Source organism: Hippocampus bargibanti, linkage group LG09 (genome assembly GCF_051943395.1).
Source record: "Hippocampus bargibanti isolate YZ-2025 linkage group LG09, ASM5194339v1, whole genome shotgun sequence".
NCBI lineage: Eukaryota > Metazoa > Chordata > Actinopteri > Syngnathiformes > Syngnathidae > Hippocampus > Hippocampus bargibanti.
The window spans coordinates 9,566,264-9,586,338 of record NC_142742.1 but is presented as its reverse complement, the minus strand read 5'-3'; the positions used below and the strand labels follow the sequence as shown (position 1 = coordinate 9,586,338).

General features: G+C 41.3%; 1 protein-coding gene and 1 long non-coding RNA gene across 6 annotated transcripts; one reads left to right on the top strand and one right to left on the bottom strand.

The window, feature by feature from the left end:
* Nucleotides 1–1,474: 1,474 nt before the first annotated feature.
* kdm1a (lysine (K)-specific demethylase 1a) lies at nucleotides 1,475–19,831 on the bottom strand. Of its 5 annotated transcripts, none has more exons than XM_089004302.1 (22): nucleotides 19,678–19,746; nucleotides 19,101–19,137; nucleotides 17,768–18,066; nucleotides 17,488–17,657; nucleotides 17,064–17,188; nucleotides 16,114–16,192; nucleotides 15,927–16,019; nucleotides 13,710–13,816; nucleotides 13,525–13,606; nucleotides 13,340–13,434; nucleotides 12,187–12,204; nucleotides 11,583–11,725; nucleotides 11,408–11,498; nucleotides 11,164–11,298; nucleotides 9,424–9,497; nucleotides 6,927–7,038; nucleotides 6,686–6,818; nucleotides 6,424–6,611; nucleotides 4,562–4,676; nucleotides 3,313–3,440; nucleotides 3,094–3,240; nucleotides 1,475–2,014 (listed from the first exon to the last, which is right to left on the bottom strand). In XM_089004302.1, exons 2-22 carry the CDS (start codon nucleotides 19,128–19,130, stop codon nucleotides 1,811–1,813), a joined length of 2,568 nt encoding a protein of 855 aa, XP_088860428.1. In that variant the 5' UTR covers nucleotides 19,131–19,137; nucleotides 19,678–19,746; the 3' UTR covers nucleotides 1,475–1,810. The 5 variants fall into 5 exon arrangements, with proteins under 5 accessions (XP_088860428.1, XP_088860425.1, XP_088860424.1 ...); XM_089004299.1 differs by having other exon boundaries at nucleotides 17,064–17,197; nucleotides 17,488–17,653; nucleotides 17,767–18,066; nucleotides 19,678–19,745; XM_089004298.1 differs by having other exon boundaries at nucleotides 17,064–17,197; nucleotides 19,678–19,745.
* LOC148893596 (uncharacterized) lies at nucleotides 11,204–16,052 on the top strand. Its single transcript, XR_016115982.1, has 3 exons — nucleotides 11,204–11,314; nucleotides 12,087–12,166; nucleotides 15,917–16,052. It is a non-coding gene; the product is annotated as an uncharacterized LOC148893596 (long non-coding RNA).
* Nucleotides 19,832–20,075: the final 244 nt, after the last annotated feature.

The following is a 20,075-nucleotide window of genomic DNA, read 5'->3' as shown; positions in this document are numbered from 1 at the left end:
CCCCCACAGAAGTCACATAACCTCTCTCAAAAACATGACCATATTTTCTGGTCTATAAGGCGCACCCAAAAGCCTTGATTTTCTTCAAAAGATAACCCTGCGCCTTATATGCCCGTGCACCTTATATGTTAATATTGAGCTACAATAGGTCTCGCAACTACTGTCAGCACCCACCAACTCCATTTCACCCTATCGAAAAAGTCGTGAGTAACCCCAGCCTTCTACTGCAGCGCCTTATAATGTGCTGTGCCTTATATTTGGAAAACATACTGTATTTCTCTATTATATTTGGAAAACCTTTTTCATTCATTGAAGGTGCGCCTTGTACGTATATGAAACAAGTTTAAAAATACACCATTCAATGGGGCAGCACCTTATACTCCGGTGCGTCTTATATATGGAAAAACTTTGAAAATACACCATTCATTGAGGGTGCACCTTATACTCCAGTGCACCTTATACACCAGAAAATACGGTACATTTTTCACTTGGGTTGCACAGATTATATGGGGGTTCTGACATTATTTATTTAGGCATTTTAAAGGACAACCGACGCCAAGTTGTGTCCATAAATTGTAAAATGACTTCTACTGAGAAAGATTGCATGGCATATAGCTATATTTTACGTTTTAAGACTCGGGCTGAATATTCAGGAAGTCTTGTTTTCGAGTTGATGACGATGCCTGACCTGACGTCACGTCTGGAACGCCCCTGACCGAGAAAGCGACACACAATGCATTTTGGGTACTTTGTTTGGTCTGAAACCTTCGTGTTGATCCGTGTTGATGGCAAAATCAGAAGGAAAACACAAATAACGCGATGGTGAATCGTGTGTTGCACCAAGACTACTATTTGATACTAGCTGACACAAATTCCCAGCAGACAAATCAGCCCATTTCCAACGGAGCTTGGGCGCCATCTTGTGCACTTTCTGGGACGCTACAGTAGAGCCCCGATGGCTCAAATTGATATGCAAGTACTTCTTGAATCGATTGCAAACATTTATGCTTTCCTCTTCAGAACTATTTGAGTCATATTCATAACTGGATGAGTAACAAGAAAGCATCTTCTCCGAATCTGAAGCCATTGTTTTGATTCTAGAGCAAGGCGGAGACGTCCTGGCGTGACGTCGTGAACAAGGGGGCGGGACCTTCTGAAACTCACAATTTCCGGGGTCATTTTGAAGTGGTTTTGGGACACTAACAAATTTTTATTGGTGTTTTGCATTTGACTAAAAATATCAGCCTGCGTGTTTTGGGTATTTTAGATGCTATAAAACGTTTTTCCGATGTCAGTTAGGAAACAAAAAAATGGTGTCGGTTGTCCTTTAAGGTAGGTGTTTTCAGGTGTGTGTGTGTTTGTGTGTGTTTGTGTGTGTGTGTGTGTGAGAGCGCGCATTAAAAAAAATACACATTACATTATAAACAACAAAATTCTCGTAGCTATCATACAAAATGACTACTTCAAGTTGTGGTTTCAGTTATTTAATAACAAAACAATAAACAAAAAGAGTCATGACAAACATGAAGAAATATCTCAAATCCAAGTACAGTACATTATTTTCAATAAATCTTTTCATACAAACTATACTACACTTCATAACCCAACTGACAACATGTCCGGCTACACTTTGAATGGCGCTTTTAGTGTGGCGAGTTCACATGTATAAACAAAAAAAAAAGCAATACGTCCATGCCTCAAGGATGAAGATGATTCCAACCCTGACACCCAAATGTCATGTCATCATCCGGGCCACACGTCACTCGGAATGTTGAGTCACTGCTGATTAGGTGGGGAAGGAGGAAAAGTTTCAGACGCTAGTGGCAGTGGGCTGAGTCTGAGGTGGGTTGCTGGCGGCGGTGGGCGTGGCCTGCCTGGGCAGCGTGTACATGGCGCCAAGGAACTGGTCTGCGATGCGTCCGGCCTCACGGAGGCCGCTGAGGAGGGCGCCGTGTACCGTGGCTGGGTAGTTCCTAATTGTGTGCTCGCCCGCGAAAAAGAGACGGGGAACGGGCTGGAATGATGATTGGGTGAAAGGGGGGGTCGGGAACATACAATTACAATTTGTAAAGACTGTTATAGAATAGCTATTTAACTCATTCACTGCCAGTCGTGCAAAAATGTATCCACTCCAGTGGCAGGGGTTTTGTCATTGTCAATTGAATTGCAGGACACAAAAAATATTGAGTGTTCGGACTACATAAACATTCAATGCAGCATAAGACTCTCTTCTTTAATCAGAAAAAAAAAAACATTTCCTAAATTACGTCTGGAGTTATATGAGCTTGAAATCGGGGCGGCAGTCCAAAATACAATGTAATACACACTTTGGTTTATACAGACACTCCCCTAGTTATGAACGATCCAGTTACGAACAACGGTAAATCTGAAAAAAATTGTCAGAGCATATGTTGTATTCTCTTCAGTTGTACATGTCTTTATAGATCATATATTTTATGAAATGTTTATTTTTCAGTACAAACCAATACAGGTTACTTGTTCTGTGATGCCTTGGCTTACAAACTTAATTGGTTCCCAGACAGAGTGTGTAAGGCGAAAAGGGTGTATCCCAAAAATTAACTTCCCCTCAGAAACCATTAAAATGAGAATAATCAGTTCCCAGGTCCCCACAAAACATAATGTTCTACTTTCTAATTTTCTAAGCCTTAAAACTACACAAAATATACCTTATTTTATGTATAATAAATGTGATATGGTATTATAATTAAAGAAAAAAACTGTACAGTATAATAAAGTCATTTTATTGACCTTTGTGATCGTCGTTGATGGCTTGATAAAATGGAGTGAAGCTGAAACAAAGCGCTAACATGAAAAAAGAGAATGCTGCCTCTTGTGGAAGAGAAAAAACATTGCCAGAGGCCTGGCCAGCGTTTTATTGACACCCCAGAAAAAAAACGGTAATGGCACTCTGTCGCATTTTCAATTCCCTAATAAATTGGTGAATGGCAGTGAATGAGTTAATTTATGGACGCTTGTTTTGAAATATTTGTGAGTTTTTGAAAACTCCCAAAAAGTAGTAAAACAATTTCAAAACTAACTCCAGTAAGTTGTCAAAACAACATGCTCACTCACCTGCGAGGCCCCCGGGATGGCGGGACCCGGCGTGATGGGTTGCGCCATCAGATCATAATCATTGCCCGAAGAACCAGCTGCCACATAGGAGTAGGAGCCCCGCGCCCAGGGGTCGGCGCGCCAACGCGTCACCACCGTCTCCTTCGGCTGCCGCGGCGATGGACAAGATTAGGTTGCAAAAGTGGGATACCTTGGGGTGAACTGTGCCAGGTAGTTTACCTGAGGCACGGCGCTGCTCCCGAAGATGCCCTTGAGGATGGCGAGGCAACGTCCCACGATGACATCGTCGCTTATGTTCTCCATGATTCCGGCCGCCTCGCCTGCCATCAGGGCCAGCAGGATGGGAGCTGATGGGGACAAAAATCACACAGGTGGATTTTTAGGATGGCGCAACCAAGTCGCGCTACTACGTAGGCGCTTGATCAAGAAAACGGAGCAAAGTTTGCTCATCCTATTTCCATTTTCCAGCATTCTTCATACAGTTTTGGCTCACGAGCAATTGATCTGAAATATGTTTTTTAATAGGATATACAGACGCTCCCCACCTTACAGATAAGATACGTTCCGAGCGGTCGTTCGTAAGGTGAATTTGTTCACAAGTTGCTTCAGTGCTATATGTTGGATGGAATGTATGTTTAAAGGACAACCGCCGCCTCCGGACAAGTTGCGTCCATAAATTGTAAAATCACTTCAAATGACTTCTACTGAGCGTATTTTACAACCGCATATAGCTATATTTTACATTTTAAGACTTGCGCTGAATATTCAGGAAGTCTTGTTTTCGAGTTGGTGACGAGTCCGTACGTGACGTCACGGTAAGTATCGTCACTGACCGAGAAAGCGACACACAATGCATTTTGCGGTACTTTGGTCTGAAAACTTCGTGTCGATGGCGAAAGTAGAAAGAACACACATGAATAACGCGATGGTAAATCGTTGTGTGTTGCACCAAGACAACTATTTGATATTCGCTGACACAAATTCCCAGCAGACAAATCAGCCCATTTCCAACGGAGCTTGGGCACCATCTTGTGCATTTTCTGGGACGCTACTTACTGTCATTGACGGCTCGAATTGAAATGGGAGGACTTCTTCAATCAATTGCAAACATTTAAGCTTTCCTCTTCAGAACTATTTGAATCATATTCATTACTGGATGAGTAACAAGAAAGCATATTCTCCGAAAATGAACTCAGTGTGGCCCATTGTTTTGTTTCTTGAGCAAGGCAAGACGACTTGGTGTGATGTCTATCTATCTATCGATGGATAGATGAACAGAGATACCATCAAGTTTTAGATAGTTGACGAAGCTTCTCAGATGAGAAGCGAAAGGTTTGACACCTTCAAAGAAGTGCAGAGGACGGCTGAAGAAACCTTTTCATCGCAAAATCATTTTTGTTGCAGTTTGCCACATGGATAACCGTGTCAATTTTAAGCCAATGATGACGGCTGACGAAGCATAACTCACCTTTGTAGAGATTCCAGAAGAGGAAAAGTTCACCCCGACTGGCCGTCGTGGAGCCCACGTGACCAAACAGGTTGACGCTGGGGTCCCAGAACACTCGGTCGAAACAAAGAACCACCTGTGGAATAGCGAAACGACAACAATTGACAAGTTATGGACACCCATGGAGGTAATTATATGAATTATATGCTTTTGACCAAGCGCCCTCTGCTGGACACAGCGGGGATTGCATTGCATCATAATGCATTGCGGCAAAACAGCAGAGGACACAAGTTTTGCGCGTGTCCTTCAACCCTCACGCAGCCTTGCGGCAATGTAACAAGAACAAAAATAGGAATAGGATGTTATCCAATTGGTTATGCGTGGACATCCACCATCAAGGTCAAACGCGAAGCAAAGGACGTGCAGTGAGATGAGGGATGTGACAAACAAATCTTTTTTCTCGTGATTATTCCATCCATTACTGTGTGTCGGAAAGATCGTTTTATATTGATTAAATGTAGTTTCATATCAAGCAATTTTTGCGGTTGAGTTAATCGTGTTAGATTAACGATTGAGTTTAATTTATTCCATTGTCACTCAAAATGGTTAATCTCATATCATGTTTTCCACTGTGATGAATTGAAAGGCCTTAAACCCATTTCACCCGCCCTCCCCTCCCCCCAAAAGTTGATTGTCCTTTATTAACTCATTTACTGCCAGACGATGTGCAAAAATGTGTCGACTCCAGTGCCAGGGTTTGTCATTTTCACTCAAAATCCAGGGAATATTGAGTTTTGGGACTACATAAACATTCAATGCAGCGTAAGAAACTGTAGATTCTCTTCTTTCATCAGAAAAAAAAAGTTAATTCCTAAATTATATGGGTCTGGAGTTATTTGATCTTGAAACGGGGGCGGCTATACAAAATCCAATGCAATACAAATATTGATTTATTTAGCTGAAGCTGGAACAAAGTGCTAACATGGAAAAAAGGCAAATGCTGCCCCCTCGTGGAAGGGAAAAAACATCGCCAGAGATATGACCAGCACTTTATTGGCACCCCCGCAAGAAAAACCAAAATCAGAATTAATTTGGGAATGACGGTGAATGAGTAAAAAAATTAACGTTGCCAGTGCTTCTATCACGGTAGATGCCCCAAGATTAAATGATTCATGTTTTTGTAGAAGATAAATAACATCGTCGATCGACATTTGTTGCACCACCGATTGTGTTAAAAGTTGCTTCGAAGATCGACACTGTCAATGAGACCTTCCTAAGTTATATTTTGAATCTCGCTCTCGTTGTTGTATGGAAAGTCTCACACATTCCTTATTTTCCCTTCTTCATTACCTATAACGTGCTTGTTAGAAGTAACTGCCAGACGATATGGAAAATGTGTCCACTCCAGTGCCAGGGTTTTTGTCATTGTCACTTGAATTCCAGGACCCACAGAATATTAAGTTTTAGGACTACATAAACATTCACTTCAGCATAAGAAACCTTATACTCTCTTCTTTTATCAGAAAAATGAGTTAATTCCTAAGTTGTATAGGTCTGGAGTTATCTGGGCTTGAAATGGGGGTGGCTGTACAAAATACAATACATTATTGATTTATGTAGCGCTTTAACAACAGCTGTAACAAAGCGCTAACAGGGGAAAAGGGGAAATGCTGCCTCCCCGTGGAAGGGGAAAAAATTACCAGAGGGCTGACCAGCGCTTTATCTGCACCCAAGCATTAAACACCAAAACCCGAACAAATTCGGGAATGGCGCTCCACGTCATATTTTCAATTCCCAAATACATTTGGGAATGGCAGTACATGAGTTAAAGAACCTGACTACACTTTCAGTTATACGTTGGGACTCCCTTGCGCTTTCCACACCTTGTTGAGGTTTCCAAAGCCCATCCTCTGTATGGCAGAAGTTTTCCACTCGGGCAACGGCGGCACAAATTGAACGGCGGGCGGCTGCTGCTTGAGCACGCCAAGCGGCAGCGTGCACAGCACCGCGTCGCACTTGTAGATGAACGTCTGCGTTGCGGAGCGGGTGTTGACGGCGATGACCTCGCAGCCTGGTGAAAGATGGGAATTTTTCCAAAAAAAGCGTGTTGTATTTTGACAATTGCCATGTACGAGATTTACTCACCAGAAGCCGTGTATCGAACCTGACGCACGGCCGTGTTGAGTTTGATGTCCAAGCCTTCGGCGAGAGCGACGGGAACGCACGAGTAACCGTTCCTCACCGTCAGGTGACTGCCGGTGAATTCAAAGTCGTCGTCCTGTACACAAAAGTCACACCCGTGAGCAAAAAAAAAAAAAAAAAAAAAAAAAAAAAAAAAAAAAAAACCTTGTGTGACGGTTGAAGATGGGTGAAAACAAAGACGCACCTGATCCCAGTGTTTGAGCGAAAGAGTAGAAAGGGGCGTGGCGTTGGCAAACTCCAAATTGGCAAAGTGCCAGTCTAGTATTTGGCGGTCTCTGGAGGACAGGTAGACGTCACTACAGACACGAGAGGAGAAGGGACATGCTTGTTTGGTCAATCTAATTGTTTTTGTCTTCATTTTGCGATTGTAGTTGAATATGCAATTACTTTCTCAAACGGAAAATACAAATGCGGCATGAACCTAAACCGATAAATCATAAATCAGATTATAACCTGCAAAAACAAAGCTGAGGCTTTATCACTTTATAGCTTCAGCTTGTGGATTGCACTTCTTCAGCATTTAGAGCGTATCCAGAAACTAAGTCAATGGAAAAGAAATGTGAAGCAGACAAACAGTTGATTCATGCGTCTCATCTTCCCTCAGCTCACATACCTGTTAACTTATGTTTTCCCCGTATTTTATACGTTTTTTCATCATTTTGAATTGTGTACACCGTATACATCTGCGGTTATCAAGTCTTTGTCGATGAAGCATGATATGCGCGTCACATTGTTTTCATTGATTTTTTTTTTCCGTTTCCGTATTTGAAGTCCGGCATTTGTGTTGCAATCGAGGAATCAATTAGTTATAACGTAGAAGTAAGCATGGGAGAACCGCCAAGTAAGAAGAGAAAAACTCCAGGATTGGGTCACCACCGAAAAGAATGGGAGAGTCTCCAAGGTGAATACGCTGGACGGAAAAGATCGTCGACAAAAGGTCCTCAGTTTAAGTTCTGTGTTCCGTGTAAAAAGGACATAGAAGTTGCTGCAAGTGGATTTTACGATCTAAAAAAACACTTTAAAACTGCCGGACACGTGGAAAATGTAGCCAAAAGCAAGTCTCATATTCCATTGACCAAACATTTCGTATCTAGTGCTGATGCTGGTTAGCATTACCAGCAAACGATCCGGCTGAAAGGCTAAGCTACGTGTTTATGTCAACTTCAACAGGGATTGGCGTTAATCAGCTCGAAGCCGCTAGTTTAAACCAATTGCTCAGTATCATACCGGCTAACTGAAACCAGAAAAGACAAGGAATACGGCAGTGTCCAGGGGCCGCATGACAATGATAAAACTGATGCAAAATCTTGATTCTCGATTCCAGGAAAGACCCGTAGCATGCGCAATTCATCTAAAGGAAGCTAACAGCTGCCACTGTGCCGATCGCCAGTTCTACATTTAGATATGATCCTTAGCAATCTCGTGTTATGAATGAACATTGGGTATTTACGATTTTGACCATTTTTGACTTATTGTTTTTATTGGAAACTGTAATTTTCATGAATAAAACCGTAACCCAAAATGAGATAATGCAAACCATACTCATTATGGCAAAACCGGAGTAGTTGGCAGTTATGCATTATTTGCCAAATGTGACGTGTGTTGAGTTTAGTTCCCTGACGGTATAAAGTGGTCGTTAAGAGGCACCACAGTGCGAACTTAATTAGTTTCCAGACAGTGTGTAAGGCGAAGTGTATCCCAAAAATTAATTTCCCAAAGGAAACCATTAAAATGAGAATAATCCGTTCCCAGGTCCCAATAAAACATAATTTTCTAATTTTCTAAGCCTTAAAACGACACAAAATATACATTATCTGAATTATAATAAATGTGCTATAGTATTAGTAATCAAAGAAATAAACTGTACTATATAATAAAGTCGTTTATTTACCTTTGTGATGGTCATTGATGGCTTGATGGAATGGAGTGACCGGTTTCATCAACATTAAACACTTGCATACTAGTGCAGCGTGTTCTACCGGAAACAAATTCCTTGTGTGTTCGACAGACTTGGCAATAAAGATGATTCTGATTCTGATTGATGAGGAACGTAGCCTTCTTCTTTCACCATCTTGAGGAATGATCCCTTGTAGGTGCTTTCTCTGCGATAATTTTACCTTGTTCCTCATCAATTGTGTTCTGTTTAGCTGGGTTGATAGCTTTTTGCATCAAGTGTACAGATGGCTTGTGCGGGTTATTTGTGGAGCCTGATTGATGGGATATTTTAACCTTGCAGTCTACACCGTGCTTTTGAACAAGGTTGAAATGATTCCAAATTTCACTGTTTTCTATCCATTTTATCACTCTCTCTCGTCTGCCTGTCTCCTTAATGTTTAACCCCACCCTCCTCACTGCTGCGTTATTCCCATTCTGGGTTACGGTTTTATTCATGAACAAAAAAAGTCGGCTGCCATTTTCTTGTTAGGAGAATGGGCTCGTCCGTGAACAACACATCACTCATTGTGGCGCTCCGTGTGTATACCGAAAAATAGTTTGTATGCCAAGGTAAAATTGTCATAAATGTAACGTTCGTAAACTGAAAAGTTCGTAAACCAAGGGGTTCGTAAAACGAAGTATCACTGTACTTGCTCGGGTACCGCAAATGATCCATTAATATGATCCTAGCAAACAAATGGTGTGTGTGTGGACCAAATGGAAAAAAAGTAAAAACATTTCCATACCTGGGCGGGTTGGCTTCGAGCTCCTGGAGCTTCTCCTCCAGCTTCCCCTGCAGCTCCTGCAACTCGTCGTACTCCTGCACAAACGGCAAGGTTTTGAACCTTGATGCATATTGCACACATACGACTGAATGTGCGAGACTGCATGAAAAGACACGCTGAGACCTTGAAGTGGTTTGTTGGGCAGAAGACAAATCCAGTAGACAAAAAGGCGATTTCTCTGCCCACCCCCCGGAAAAAAAGCACAGATGATAATAATACATCCTGCTAAGGCATTAAGCCACTTAAACATAGCCTGTCTGGTTGAGTTAGATAGCATTGCACGAACAGATTCCGGCCTGGGACATCCCTAAAATATCCCTTGCTACCAATTATAATCCTTCGGAAATTGAGTTGCACCTCAGAGGAGCAGCAGACAGTGCCCAACGCAGACAGGCGGGATGGAACGTAAAGCCACTTGAAGAGACGTTCGCTTCGAAAATTTGAGTGCTTGTCCGTTGAGCGGAAGGCTGGAAATTAAAGCCTTGGCTGAGACGTCTCAATGTCGCAAAGGGATCCATTGGAGTCATGGCTTTTCAAAAGCCATGGAGTGGACAAAAATTCCCAACAAAAAAACGGTGATATTTGACGTTATTCACAAAAAAAAGTTAGGGAATAGTTGTTATAACGTTGACCGAGAGTATCCTTTCCCAAATTGCAGCCTGTGCCATTTGGAAATTTCATGCTGCTCCATTGCTATGTCCAGCTTAACTCATTCACTGCCATGTGTAAACTGTGTCCACTCCCGCGCCAGGGTTTTTGTCATTTTCACTCAAACTGCAGGATTGCAGAATATTGACTTTTTGGACTACATAAACATACCATTCAGCGTTAGAAATTTTAGACTGTCTGCTTTCATCAGAAAAAAAGTTAATTGCCAAGTAATATGGGTCTGGAATTATCTGAGCTTGAAATCAGGATGGCTGTACAAAATACAATACAATACATACATATTTATTTATATAGGCTTTAACAGCAGCTGAAGCTGTAACAAAGCAATAACATGGAAAAAAGGCAAATGCTGTCCCCTTGTGGGAGGGAAAGACATTGCCAGAGGTCTGACCAGGGCTTTATCAGCACATCCCGCAAGAAAAAACAAAATCTGAACAAATTCGAGAATGGCGCTCCACGTCATGCTTTTCAATTTCCAAATAAAAGCGCAGATGCATATGTGGAACTGTAGCGGCTTGGAATTGAAGCGGATTTAGGTGGGACAGGAGATGTGAGACAATCTCTCTTTGTCAATGGATGCTACAGCTTCGTGTTTGCTTTCAACATTTAGCTTGTAGTAGATGTGCACATTCCACCACAACATCCCTAATCCACTGGTGAAAAGAACACTTTGATCCTCTCCTCTTTCACCTAGAACTGCTTCATGAAACAAAGAGGGTGCAGAAAAGTGCTTCAGAATGAATGACTGTGTCTTTGTGACAAGATGGTGCCGTGAGTGTGGCTGCCTTTCCAGCAGCGCCTGTATTTTGTTTTACTACTTCTCTTTCCTTTCATCTTATCTTCCTTTCATAACATTGCTGCTGTGAAATGTAAATTTCTCCAATGCAAGACCAATTAAGGCTAAACCAATCCAATCCAAATTTGGGAATGGCAGTGAATGAGTTAATGTTCAGTCGTTTTGCCTAACTGGCAGTTCTCTGAAAAGGATGCAATTTATGTACGGTGTTGTTGAATTCTGTTGCGTAAACTCACTTTGCAGAGCGATGTCAGGTCTCTGTGCTTGCTCTTCACCAGGAACTCTGCGGTGATGTCCCTGGGCGGTTTGACGTCAGTGGCCTCTTTGAACTGCTGATGGAGCTCCTTCACCCGCTCCTTGGTGGAGACCATCTTAAAAAAAAGCAAGGTAAAGCATCCAATTTCAATTCCTACTTGGAATTCCAATACTTTTTATGTGACAATTTTGGGGGGAGGGAGGGGGGGGGGCAAAGTTGCTCACCTTGTTGAGCAAATCTCTGAGTTCTTCTTGCGTCTTTACAATCTTGTTCCAGTGTTCTATCTGTTCATCTTTTACGTGCTTCTCCTGGAGCCTACACAGCAGATATTAATTCAATTTTGACCCCATCACAGACTTAACTGTACGCAAGATTAAATATGAGGACCGCTGGACTCACTGTATGACCACCTCCAGGGCTTGTCCCAGGGAGACGGGCTTGTTGTTGAGGAAGTTAAAGTCTAGCTGGTGACTGAGGAAGGAGGTGGCCTCCAGCAGTCTGTTGAACTCCTGCTCCACCATCTCGTCTTTTTCTTTTGGGACCTTGTATGCGCAAAAACAAAATGGCGAATGACTTTTGAAACTAACTTGTCAAGATAACTATTTGTAATCATCACGATGTCAAATGATTGACATACATAACATGCAAAGGCACAGCCACGCAAATTTCATGAAATGATTAAGTGATCAAAACACAAACCAAAAAAAAAAAAAAAAATGCGGAGCAGCAAAAACACTGAATGGAGATCATTTGAATATGGACATCTGTCAAGTCGAACTTCTGTCCAAGTTTCATTTGTCTTTTTAAAATAAATGACAAAAGGTGTGCCAATCGTTATCCATGATTGTTTATTATTACACTGGAAGTTTACTATAAAACTAAAGAAAAATCTATTCTAAACAGGAGAAGCCAGCAAAGTGAAAAAAAGAAATGGCCTTGCTTCCCCAATGATATTCAGCACAAAAAAAGAAGGAATGTGTAATGTAAGTAAACAAATACATACACTGGTGCACCGTTCACCCTTTGGTCGTTCAGCAGTTGGCGATATACGAGACAGAGTGGGATGGGGGATAGAAGAGAGAACATATCAAGTCAACAAAAGCAAAAACATGGACATTTTAAATCAATGCCACACCTCAAATTGAAGCTGCTGTTGTCCCTCCTCATTCAGATTCGCTCACAATTACTCAAGTATATTTATTTATATAGCGCAACAAATACTTTTATTTAAAGGGGCATATATAAAACTCTGTACTTTTTGGAAATTCTTTTGAACAGGGGCTGAATTTGAGGAAAAGTGCATATTTTTATACAGATGTTTTTTAATACATTTTTTTTATTGTGCGGGGAGTGATATGACGACAGAATCTAGTTCTTTGTGTGGCGTGCAACACAAAATTGTTGGTTTAGATTTACTTTTATTAGTCTCGCACTGAAGAAATTTACATTTCACAGCAGCAAAGTTATGAAAGGAAAGAAAGAACTAGAAAAACAAAATACAGGAGCGGCTGGAAAGGAATAAATAACTCATTAACTGCCAGACGCTGTGCAAAAATGTGCCCACTCCAGTGCCAGGATTTTTGTCTTTGTCACTCAAATTGCAGGACCCACAGAATATTGAAATTTAGGACTACATAAACATTCAATACAGCGTTAAAAACCTTAGACTCTCTGCTTTCATCAGAAAAAGAGTATTAATTCCTAAATGATGTGGATCAGGAGTTAAATGAGCTCGAAATGAGGGTGTCCAAAATAGAATACATATTGATTTATATAGCGCTTGAACAACAGCTGAAGCCGTAACAAAGCACTAAGATGGACAAAAGGCAAATGCTGCCCCCTCGTGGAAGACAAAAGGTCGGACCAGTGCTTTATCGACACCCCCCGCAAGAAAAAGCAAAACCGGAAAAAATTCGGGAATGGCGCTCCACATCACGCTTTTCAATTCCCAAATAAATTCGGGAATTGCAGCGAATGAGTTAAATGGAAAAAAAACATTGATCTTGATTTTAACCGTCAATCAAAACGGCACTCAACCTCTGCGTTGCAGAAAATATGACATGCTATGCCGTAAAAATTGCACGCAGCTATGTGCGATTTGATGCCGGTTTGCAGTTTGACAAGCTGCCTCTCACTTTTAAACTGCTCATACTCACGGCCTGTCCATTGGCTTCATACAGCGGACACTTTTGTTTGATCTTGGCCAGCTCCATATTAACCTGCTTACTGACCACAGCCATGGGATTCCCTCCTGAATAAGAGCAAATAAATAATTTCAAGACAACAGCAACCCCTAGCGGTTGATGAAAAAAAAGAAAATGGCTATCCAAGTTATCCATACCCAAGCCTGTCACAACCATGGCCCCAAGATCTGCCACATAGTTGCCCTTCCTAAATGTGGCCACCCTGCCTCCGACACGGTCCTACAAAGAAAAGTCCATCAGAAATAAAGAAATTCCAACAGTAAAATTCAAAATGGTCAAATTAGGAGTCCAAAGGACAATTGTGTGGCGCACAGACACCCACCCTGGCTTCCAAAACAGTGACGTCCATCCCAAAGCTTTGCAGTTGGCGGGCTGCAGCCAGGCCGGACACTCCTCCACCAATCACAATCACCTTCCCGGTTTTCTTGGCTGGAACAAAGCATGTCAACAATTCTTTAAAGGACAACCGACATCACGTTTTTGTTTCTTAACAGACATCAGAAAAATATTTTATAGCATCTAAAATACCCAAAACACGCAGTATGAAATTTTTATTCAAATGCAAAACACCAATAAAAATGACTTAAAGTGTCCAAAATCTACAAAAAAATGAACCCGGAAGTGGCCAGTTTCAGAAGGTCGCGCCCCCTTGTTTGTGATGTCACCACAAGACGTCTTGCCTTGCTGGAGAATCAAAACAATGGCTTCAGATTCAGAGAATATGCTTTCTTGTTACTCATCCAGTTATGAATATGATTCAAATAGTTCTGAGGAAGAAAGCATACATGTTTGCAATCAATTGAATAATTTATTGCGTGTCATTTTGAGGCATCAGGGGTGGGAAATGTCTCACCCAAAAAAGGCAGAAAATGGCGACAAAGGCTGATTAATTCCTTACATGGAGCTTTGTCGCCCTCTTCTGCCTCTTTTTGGTCCTACACAAAGTTTTCAGACCAAAGTACAACAAAATACATTGACATGATGGAAGGACTGCTACAATGTGTCCTTTTTTCGGTCAGGGGCGTTCCTTCAGTGACGTAGGGTGAGGACTTGTTACCAACTCAAAAACAAGACTTCCGGAATATTCAGCGCGAGTCTTAAAACGTAAAATATAGCTATATGCGGTGGAATCTTTGTAAAATACGCTCAGTAGAAGTCATTTGAAGACATTTTACAAATTATGGACACAACTTGTCCGGAGACGTCGGTTGTCCTTTAAACGAGCCGCCCCTGGAGGGAGTAAAGCTTAATGCTCATACCTCACGAATGTTTGTTACTTGGGGTAAGTCATCAGGGATACATCTGGGAAAGTTAAAAAAGGGGCCAGTTGGCACCTTTGTGTCTGAAAAGGGGGTCAAATTCTAAAATTGATATGCATATGAAATAAACCAAAATATATTCATTGGAGCATGATATTTTCGAATTGCAAATGAAAAAACATTATTTCACTAAAATCTATTTTTCTAATATCAACAATTTTAATCCAAGTCGAATAATGTATTCATACACAAAATAAACAAACACCTTCCATTTTATTTAGTTACTACACAATCAATCTGAAGGAAAACAAACACTTTTCAATTGCTGTTTAACAAAATTATTTCATTCGCTATTTTAACAGAAGTATGTCATATGTGATATGATCATATATATATGCGCTAATCGTAATAGACTTGCGTGGAGTTACACGGTTGCGCCAGTGGCTGTCAAAATGCGGAAATGGCGCGAGGGTGCGGCCCAGATGCATCCCTGAGTCATGTACAGTGGGACCTTGGCTTACGAACTTAATTGGTTCCCAGACAGTGTGTAAGGCGAAAAGTGTGTATCCCAAAAATTAATTTCCCATAGGAAACCATTAAAATGAGAATAATCCGTTCCCATAAAATGGAGTGTCCGGTTTCCTCAGCATTAAACACTTGATGAGGAACATAGGCTTCTTTCACCATCTTCAGGAATGATCCCTTGTCGGTGCCTTCTCTGTGATAATTGTATCTAGTTCTTCATCAATTGTGATCTGTTCAGCTGGGTTGATAGCTTTTTGCATCAAGTGTACAGATGGCTTGTGCGGATTATTTGTGGAGCCTGATTGATGGGATATTTTAACTGTTTTCTATCCATTTTCTCACTATTCTCACACTCTCACACCTGTTTTTTTGTTTCAAGCTCTGTCATCTGCCTTTCGTGTGTGTGTTTTCCTCACTCTCTTTCTGTCTGCCTATCTCTTTAATGTTTAACCCCCCCACTGCTGTGTTCTTGACCAATCACGTGGCTTTAACCGAAGACTGGGGGCGGGGAATAGAGGACAAAAACAGTGGCCACCATTCTCTTGTTAGAACGGGCTCGTTCGCGAACGACCCATCACTCAGCTCCATGTGTATCTCGAAAAATAGTTCATATCCCAAGGTAAAATTTTCATAGATGTAACAATGTTCGTGAACCGAAAAGTTCGTAAGCACTGTATTTGTTTTTTTTTTCTTTTTTCTAACAGGATTTTAAATACATCACTTTGTTCATTTTTTTATGCCATAGGTCAACTCACTTGGTAAAGGCTTGACCCGCTTGTAAATGCCAAAGTTGATAAGCCCGTGCCTTTCAAGGTAGCTGTGTATCCTGTGCACCAGTACAGCGTCACCTGAGCAGGAACCAAGAACATGATTTAACTCCTGAAGGATGAGTATACAATAATTTTTGTCATTTTTCATTCTGTCTGCTTCGGCTTTCCTTACTGTTGTATGGAGCTTCAAGCTGCTGTGCTGTTGTCTCAAACGTCAGCTGGATCTTTGGGTTGTCCAGCCACAGTTGGATCTTGTCGGGGATGAAACACAAATGTGAATATGAAGGCCTGAATGAGGAGCAGGCTTTTTGAAAAGGCTTAAAGGACAACCGACGTCACTTTTTTTGTTTCTTAACTGACATCAGAAAAACGTTTTATAGCATCTAATACCCAAAACACGCAGTATGATAATTTTTTTCAAATGCAAAACACCAATAAAATTGACTTAAAGTGTCCAAAATCTACAAAAAATTGAGCTGCGAATTGGGCATTTTCAGAAAGTCCCGCCCCCGGTTCGTGACGTCACGCCAAGACGTCTTGCATTGCTGGAGAATCAAAACAATGGCTTCAGATTCAGAGAATATGCTTTCTTGTTACACATACAGTTATGAATATGATTCAAATAGTTCTGAAGAGGAAAGCATACATGTTTGCAATTGATTCAAGAATTTATTTCGTGCCATTTTGAGGCAACATTGGGGGAAATGTCTCACCCAAAAAAAGAGGCACAAAATGGCGACCTCCTGTGGCCACATCCGTTTCCACAGGCTGATAAATTGCTTATATGGAGCTTGAACGCCCTCTTCTGGCGGCTTTTGGGTGCAACACAAGGTTGTCAGACCAAACAAGTACAGCAAAATACATTGACGTGATTGAAGGACCGCTACAATGTGTCTTTTTTTCGGTCAGGGGCGTTCCTTTAGTGACGTCACGTACGGACTTGTCACCAACTCAAAAACAAGACTTCCTGAATATTCAGCGCGAGTCTTAAAACGTAAAATACAGCTATATGCGTTGGAATCTTATTAAAATACGCTCAGTAGAAGTCATTTGAAGCCATTTTACAAATTATGGACACAACCTGTCCGGAGACGTCGGTTGTCCTTTAAGGGGTAGACTTACTGTGCGGTTGCGGATGTAGAGGAAGACCTTTTGGGTCTGCTGGGGACCGCTGATGATGTCGGGGAAGCATGCTGCTTCCTGGGATGTCATGCGGTCATGAGGGAGGCGACTCTGAAAAGCAGCGCCTTCCACACCTGATTATGGACATAGTTTGTTAATGCTTAGTGTCACAACAAAAACGACAGCACAGGAAAGCATGGGTGTTTTGTTGTTTTAAGTCCATCCAATCTCAAAACCGCTTATGTCTAAAACACCAATGATTGTTTGATCATTTTCTTCTTCTGTACGGCTGTACTGTAATTACAAAATGACATTTAAATTAAACCCCAAAGCTCAGAACAGTTGAAATAATAAACAATGCCTGGACAGTTAAATTACTTCCGCAAGAAAATGGAGATCCTTGGAAAACAAAGCATAGGCTCACCAGATGGTTCCTCGGGTTCACTGTCATTCTCTTCTTCCGGTGGAGGGGCTGGAGGCGGGATGACCTGCTTTCGTTCTTTCTCCGCCTTGGCGTTTCGTTCCTCCTCAGAGTAATATTCGTCCTCAGACAGATTGGCCAGGCTCTCGTCCATCTCGCGGTACTCCACCTGCAACAGTAGGCACAATAAAAGCATCATTAAAACCCGCATTTCTAAAACACGCCACAGGCATTGGACCATTCTCCCAGCATCGCCTCCCGTTAAAATTCTAAAATGTTTACCTTTTGCCGCTTGCGTCGACTCGTCCTGCGGACTTCTGCAGAGTCCGGGTCCAGCACGCCGGGGCCTCCTCCCCCCTGGTGAGGCAAAGGGGCTCCTCCTGACTCGCCGCTCGGGGACGACCTCTCCTTTTTCTTTATGTCCATGGGACCCGCAGATGACACCGAAGCAGCCGCTTGGGCATCAGAGCCCTGGGCTCTGTCACCTCCCGCCAACCCCGCTGAGGATGTAGAGCATGACGACGAGGAGCCGGCGTCTGATTTCTTACTTGACAACATGATGGAGGATGTTGGAGGCCTCTCCTGGGAAAAATGATCAACTAAGGAATTACAGGCTCAATTTGCAATGATAAAACACAGGAAAACGGTTGAACAGTGAACCCCTAACCATTCGTGAAATTCTGTTGGAACTATTTTTGGACAGATTTACCTATTCTGGTGCCAATACATATGTATAAGCCCCTTTTCTGTCACATTGACATCAACCACCATCTTATTGATGGCCAGCTTGACAGCAATGTGAAGGAAGATCTCAGTAGTAGGCAAGGCTCATTGTACGGTTGACCCTTAAAGAATGCAGGGGCGTAAACTTCTCAAGATGATGCAAAGAAACGTCCAGATGACTATAAGCAGTGGTGGAGTTTACAAGGTAAGATAAAGAGCCTTTTGTGATAACTGTATTTTGAAAATATGAATATTGATGAAAAAGTTAGGCAAAATGTTAACAAAATAGCTTTAAAGAAAGTCCTATGGAAATACATGCAGTATCCTTGTACATTTTTTTCATAACAATTTCTAAGTCATTTATTTTTCGCAGGCTTTGGGATACTTCTAAGCCACTGGAATCATCCCAAATTATTTTAAATAGCTCTGTCTTGACCAAATAACTCAGACAGAAATTTTAACAACTGTTTTGGTGCCACCATGAAAGGATTCGACCTTTGCCACTCAAATAATGTCGACTTTGCAGCATATTCTTCCATATTTTGTGTTTAAAATGCCAATGATTGCGATTTGCGTTGGTGAGGGTTCACTGTTTTGTAAAAAAAAAAAAAAAAAAAAAAAAAAAAAAACAATGATGATGACAACTTGTGACTCTGTGATCTGCTGGGGAAAAAAAAAAAAAAAAACACACCAGTGCTCGCGGTGACGTAAAAATAAGACTCTTAAGATCCTGTTAATTCTTGTGTTATAATATACTAATAACCAGCATATGGTGCCCCCAAACACGATCAAAAACAATCTGGATGAATTAAAAGGCGTTAATCGTGCGTGGGTGTCATGGTTTTATGAAAAAAGGGATGCTCTATGGTACAATAACAGTGTCTTTGCTTTACCCATTTCTCCGTGCACCTGGTTATATCCATTCAAACACTAAAGAGATGAGACAGGACCAGAATAATAGGGTTACGAAAAAAGAAGGCCTTTAACAAAACATTCATCAATTAACTAATATGCACAATGAAAAGAATTAGAGGTCATGATGAGCGTTTTATTTTTTAAGGCCCAACGATTTGAACCCCTTACCATCCATTGGAAACAATCGGGCTAGCGAGTGATCACTGCAAATAATAGCAGCCCGGCTACGTATTATGTTTGCTCATATAAACCTTCACTAGCACATTACTATTTCGGTAATTACAAGTTATTTCAAGCCTTACTAACATTAACTGAGCTCCAATGGCCCATTTTGCTCCATAAAGCCGAAAAGTAAGACATTCACATTTCCAAAATATTAGCAAGCTACATTAGCTGCTAACAATGAACCCCGGCGACCATTCCAGTCAGGGCAGGTGCGATTTGGAGAAAAAGAATACAATAACCTCGTTACATGTAACGCACATTACCAAGGACATATTAGTATTAAATTGAATAATAAATGGATGGGTTGATTATTTTAAATATAAATAATACCTCGCAATCCCCAGCAGATGTCAACACAAAGACCGCACAGTTCTTCGACCGTTTTTCGACGATGCTGAATGGCCGCTCGAAGGGTTGTCCGAGCGTTTGCAATCATGATTGGTTAAAAAATATGTCAGTCAAATCTAAAACCGGAAACGATGCCAATAGCAGAAATGGCTTTCTTTTCTTATTTATTTTTTTCCAACATGCGTCACGTTGCAATGTGCTTCCACAAAAAAAAATAAATAAATAAATAAATAAATAAATAAATAAATAAATAAATAAATAAATAAATAAATAATGCATTTAAATGAAAACAGACAAAATTAAAACACGCCAGAGGGCACGAGTAAACATTTAATGAAAAATAAAATAGGTCATGTTTTGGGAGATTTATTATGACAAGT

Coding starts and splice junctions, on each gene's coding strand:
- kdm1a (XM_089004298.1), bottom strand. CDS start 19,130: ATGGATATAACCAGGTGCACGGAGAAATGG. Junction 17,658..17,767: donor AGTCGACGCAAGCGGCAAAA/GGTAAACATTTT, acceptor GTGCCTACTGTT/GCAGGTGGAGTACCGCGAGA. Junction 3,241..3,312: donor GGAGCAGCGCCGTGCCTCAG/GTAAACTACCTG, acceptor TCGCCGCGGCAG/CCGAAGGAGACGGTGGTGAC.